The sequence below is a fragment of the Tursiops truncatus genome, chromosome X, assembly GCF_011762595.2.
Source record: "Tursiops truncatus isolate mTurTru1 chromosome X, mTurTru1.mat.Y, whole genome shotgun sequence".
In the NCBI taxonomy this organism is placed as follows: Eukaryota; Metazoa; Chordata; class Mammalia; order Artiodactyla; family Delphinidae; genus Tursiops; species Tursiops truncatus.
In genome coordinates, this window is record NC_047055.1 from 66,578,061 (window position 1) to 66,582,519 (window position 4,459).

The 4,459-nt window shown below is 41.7% G+C and overlaps 1 protein-coding gene across 1 annotated transcript; it reads right to left on the minus strand.

The window, feature by feature from the left end:
• Positions 1 to 855: 855 nt before the first annotated feature.
• LOC101328901 (eukaryotic translation initiation factor 4B-like) lies at positions 856 to 2,733 on the minus strand. The gene is given in 1 exon segment (XM_033848987.2): positions 856 to 2,733. A coding segment is annotated over 1 exon segment (1,836 nt). The 5' UTR covers positions 2,707 to 2,733; the 3' UTR covers positions 856 to 870.
• Between the last annotated feature and the right edge of the window lie 1,726 nt (positions 2,734 to 4,459).

Consider the following 4,459-nt stretch of genomic DNA (forward strand, 5'->3'; position numbering starts at 1 on the left):
AGAATGTGGATATATTTGAACTTTCAGAAGGGATAGTGTTTAAGAAAGGGTGAAACCAGGACACATAAAAGACCTGGGAATTCCCACAACCCTTAAGTGCTTCCTGCTCCAGGAGGTAAACGACTATGTGTTTACTGGAGGTGATAGCATTTTCCCTGTTACTGGTGCAAAATAATTTATCAAATCCCCAAGCTTCTTTTCAAACCACGATTTCCCCATTTACTTTGGTCACCAAACAGTCCTATTCTTCAGTGGCCTGTAGACTCACTCCCACCTACCCCCATGGGGGGCACAAATGAAGGAACTCCCCCTTAGGCTGGCCCCAGTAACTCAGAATTAAATAAGAGGTGGGGCTGGCAGCCTCCTGGAGACTAAAACAACATCAGAGACTAAACCTACCTTTCTAAGAATGGAGAATTTATTCAGATATTGTTTGCTAATTCATGTATGCCACAACAGGATAAGAATTAAAGGTAGAAAACTCACACTCTTCCTTATACCTGCCTACTGCCCAACTAGATTCCAGACACTGCATCACTATCACTGCCATCTTGCTAAACGGAGGCCCCTAGGCACTAATCACACAGGCAACTGCACATGTCATAAAAATGCACCACAACTTTAAACTTACAGCATTAAAAGCTGTACGTCTCTCTCTGGCTACATTGGTGATTCTCCAGTTAGTTCAATATTTTAAAGGCTGAAGAAGCATGCAAAAGAATTTCATTTTGTTTCTTTTTTTAAAAAAAAGTTAAGAAAGGTATCCAGGAGATGGTGAGTGTTATTTTGTCTTGTCTGGATAGAGGTTTGACTTGCTCTCGAATGTTCCAGGGTGGTGAGAGACTAGGAGAAAGCACAGAATTCAGAGGTCTATTTGGTGTAATCTTCTCCCTCATTTTCATCTTCACCATCAATGGCAAGAGCAGCATACTTGCTTGCAGAACTGAACTTAGAGGCTGGATTTTCTTCCGCTTTCTTTGTCTCAGGTGCAGATCTGGAGTCTTGATCCTTTTTGCCATCTTTCCTATCTGACTCCTTCCAGTGGTCTTTGTTCCCTCCATCTCCTGGACCACGGCTGGAATTTCCACTTTGGCCTTTTGGGGCACTCAGCCCATCTACTTTATTTTCATCTTTCCTTACTGGTCCTTCCTCAGATGGTTGAGCTGGAATTACTTTCCCTCCACCACTTGTAGGGAACTGCTGCTCTGTGTCTGAGTTCTGAGATTGAGCAGGAGGGTTAGAACTTCGCTTCACCCAAGCATTCTCCTTTGGTGGAGGGGCTGGCATTACCTTTAGAGGCTGTTCAGGTTTGGGAGGCTTAGAAGTTGGAGACTGACAGTCTTCTTCTTTATTGGGTGTTTCATTTTCTAGAGACTTCTCACTCTCTCTCCTTCGTGCATTTCTGCTAGATGTGGCTGAGGTCCCCATTTGTGATGACTCACTTCCTGTCCTCGATCGTTCCCCTTCCTGAGTTTCTTCACTTCACCAGCTTGGGTGTTTCTCCCGAGGCCATCGTTCTAGTTTTGGCTCATCCAGCTGACTCTGCAGTTTCTCCGGTTCCTTCTGTAGCCACTCTTATACTTCTCGTTCTCTAGCAGCTGTGTCAACAGGCTTTGCCCCTCCAAAGATAGAGGCTGCTCGACTGGACTGGGACGTGCTAGCAGCGGAATCATTTTCCTCAGGAGTACTCCGAGGCTTTAGGTTCAGTTTGGGTCTTTGGCGGGGACTTCTATCATCAGGCCTATAATCATCCCGAGAGTAATCGTCTCTGGAGCTCCATGACCGGTCATCTCGTCTGTCATATCTGTCTTCATAGTGGTCCCCGCCTCCTCTGTAGTCGTCCTCCCTATGGTACCCACTACCAAATGCTCTTCTGCCACTGCCTATCCTGGAATCGTAGCCTCTATCATAGTCTCTGCTGCCTCGGTCATCATAGCGATCTCGGCCCCCGTAGAGATCCATGTCCCGGGATGGGCCATCACGGTAACTGTCCTGATACCCATCACGATATCGGTCTGAATCATAATGATCTGGATACTTGTCTCCAAAGCTATCATCACCTCTTCTAGGTGGGTAGTCATCAAAGCTGTCTGTAACAGGATGGGCCCTCCAGTCTGTATCTGTTTTGTCAGAATCCCGATTTCTATCTCGGCCAAAAGAACGATCATCCCTGTCTTTATCCTGTGCTTGATCAGCAACGTCCACTCTAATTCTCCTGTTACCTAGAGACTCTTCATTGAGGCTCAGGTCACTGAACAAGGAATCCAGGTCCTCAAACTCAGCATAACCAAAACCTTTCAACCTCTCAGGATTGCTGGGTTCACGTGGTAAACGCACTGCACTGATATTTAATCCTTTAAAGAATTCCTTAATGGAGTCTTCTGTCACATCATAGGGCAGGTTCCCTAGAAAAGCAGTGTAGGGTGGTGATTTGGGAAGACGGCTCTGGTCGATATTGGGTTCCTGAGCAGCCTGTGGAGCAGTGGGCAGGATGGAACAGTCAATTGGAGGTGCCCTATACATGTCATCATCATTACTATGCCAAGTGGTTGAAACATCTCCTTCTAGGTCATCTGTTTCATCAGCCCAGCTGACTGGTTTGGAGACATAGGTGCTTCCTCCACCAGTCCCTCCATCCTCAGCCAGGAAGTCTGTTAGGGAGATAGTCTTCCCCTTCTTATTCTTCTTTTTTGCTGAGGCCGCCATGTTGGGAGAGGGAGAGAGAACACAAAAGAAAACCACCTTTTATGACATTCCTGGAAGTGAAACAGCCAGGTGGTCTCAAGTAGGTTCTCTGCTTAGGATCTCACAAGTATGAAATAAATATGTTTGACAGTCTGAGCTCTTATTTGGGGGCTATAGGATGAATTCAATTCCAGGCTCATTTTGGTTGTGGCAAAATTCATTTTATTCAGCAAGTTGACTGCAAGATGACTGAAGTTCCCATTTAACTACTGACTGTTGGCCTGGGATCACTCTTAGCTTCTAGAGACTAGGCACTTTCTTTGGCTCATGACCCTCTAAATCTTCAAAGCCAAAAATTGGGTGATGAATCCTTCTTAAGCTTTGAATCTCTCTGACTACTTCTTCTACTGCATCTCTCTACTTTTAAGGGCTTGTGAGATTACTAAATGAAAGAGGTCATACACCAAAACCTACATATTGCATAATTTTATTTCTATGACATTATGTGTAAGGTGAAAGTATAGGGAGAGAAAACATATGAGTGGTTGCCATGAATTTTGGATGAAGATAAGGGCTGATTACAAAGGAATACACAAGATAATATTTTAGATGGTATAACTGTTCTATATGGTACTGTGCTTGTGGTTATATGATTATTCATGAAAATTAAAAATCTTTCATCTAGATGAAGGAGGAATCCAGAATGGAATACCAGCTATGAAATGAATCTAACTGTATTACAAATATATTACATGGCCTCATTGAAGGGTATGAAAAAGAAAAGAGCTGATCTAAGTAATGTTCAAAAACAGCGTTTTTGCTACATACATTACTATATGAGTTTAAGGCATGCAGCATAATGATGTGACATATATATTGTGAAATGATAAACACAATAAATTAAGTTTGTTCCATGATCTATAGCTACAAAAAATAAAAATTTTTTCCCTTGTGATGAGAACACTTAGGATTTACTCTATTAACAACTTTCATATATATTATAAAACAGTGTTAACTAGTCATCATGTTGTATGTTATATTCCTGGTACTGCTTTACCTTATAATTGGAAGTTTGTACCTTTTGACAACTCGCACACAATTCCTTCTCCCCCTAAACCCTGCATTTGGTAAACACACATTTGAACTCTTTTTATTAGTTTCTTTTTTTGTTTTTGTTTTCTTTCCACATATAAGTGAGGTCATAGAGTGTTTGTCTTTTTCTGTCTGACTTATTTCACTTAGCATCCATCCACATTGTCACAAATGGCAAGATTTCCTTCTTCTTGTGGCTAAATAACAGTCCACCACACACACGTGCACACACACATGTCACTAATTTTTTCTTATTGAGATATAATTAACATACAATATTATATTAGCTTCAGATGTACAACACAACTCATATTTTTATACATTATAAGATGCACATCACAATAAGACAAGTTACCATCCATCACCATACAACGTGGCTGCAATGTTATTGACTATATTCCTTATGTCTACATTACATCCCCATGACTAATAGCTGGAAGTCAGTACCTCTTTATCCCCTTAACCAATTTTGTTAATCCCCTCACCCTTCACATCTCTGGCAACAAACAGTTTGTGCTCTGTATGTATGAGCCTCTTTCTGTTTTGTTTTGTTTGTTCATTTGTTTTGCTTTTTAGATTCTACATATAAGTTATATCACATGATATTTGTCTTTCTCTGTCTGCCTAACTTCACTTAGTATGATAATCTCTAGGTCCATCCATGTTGCTACAAATGGCATTA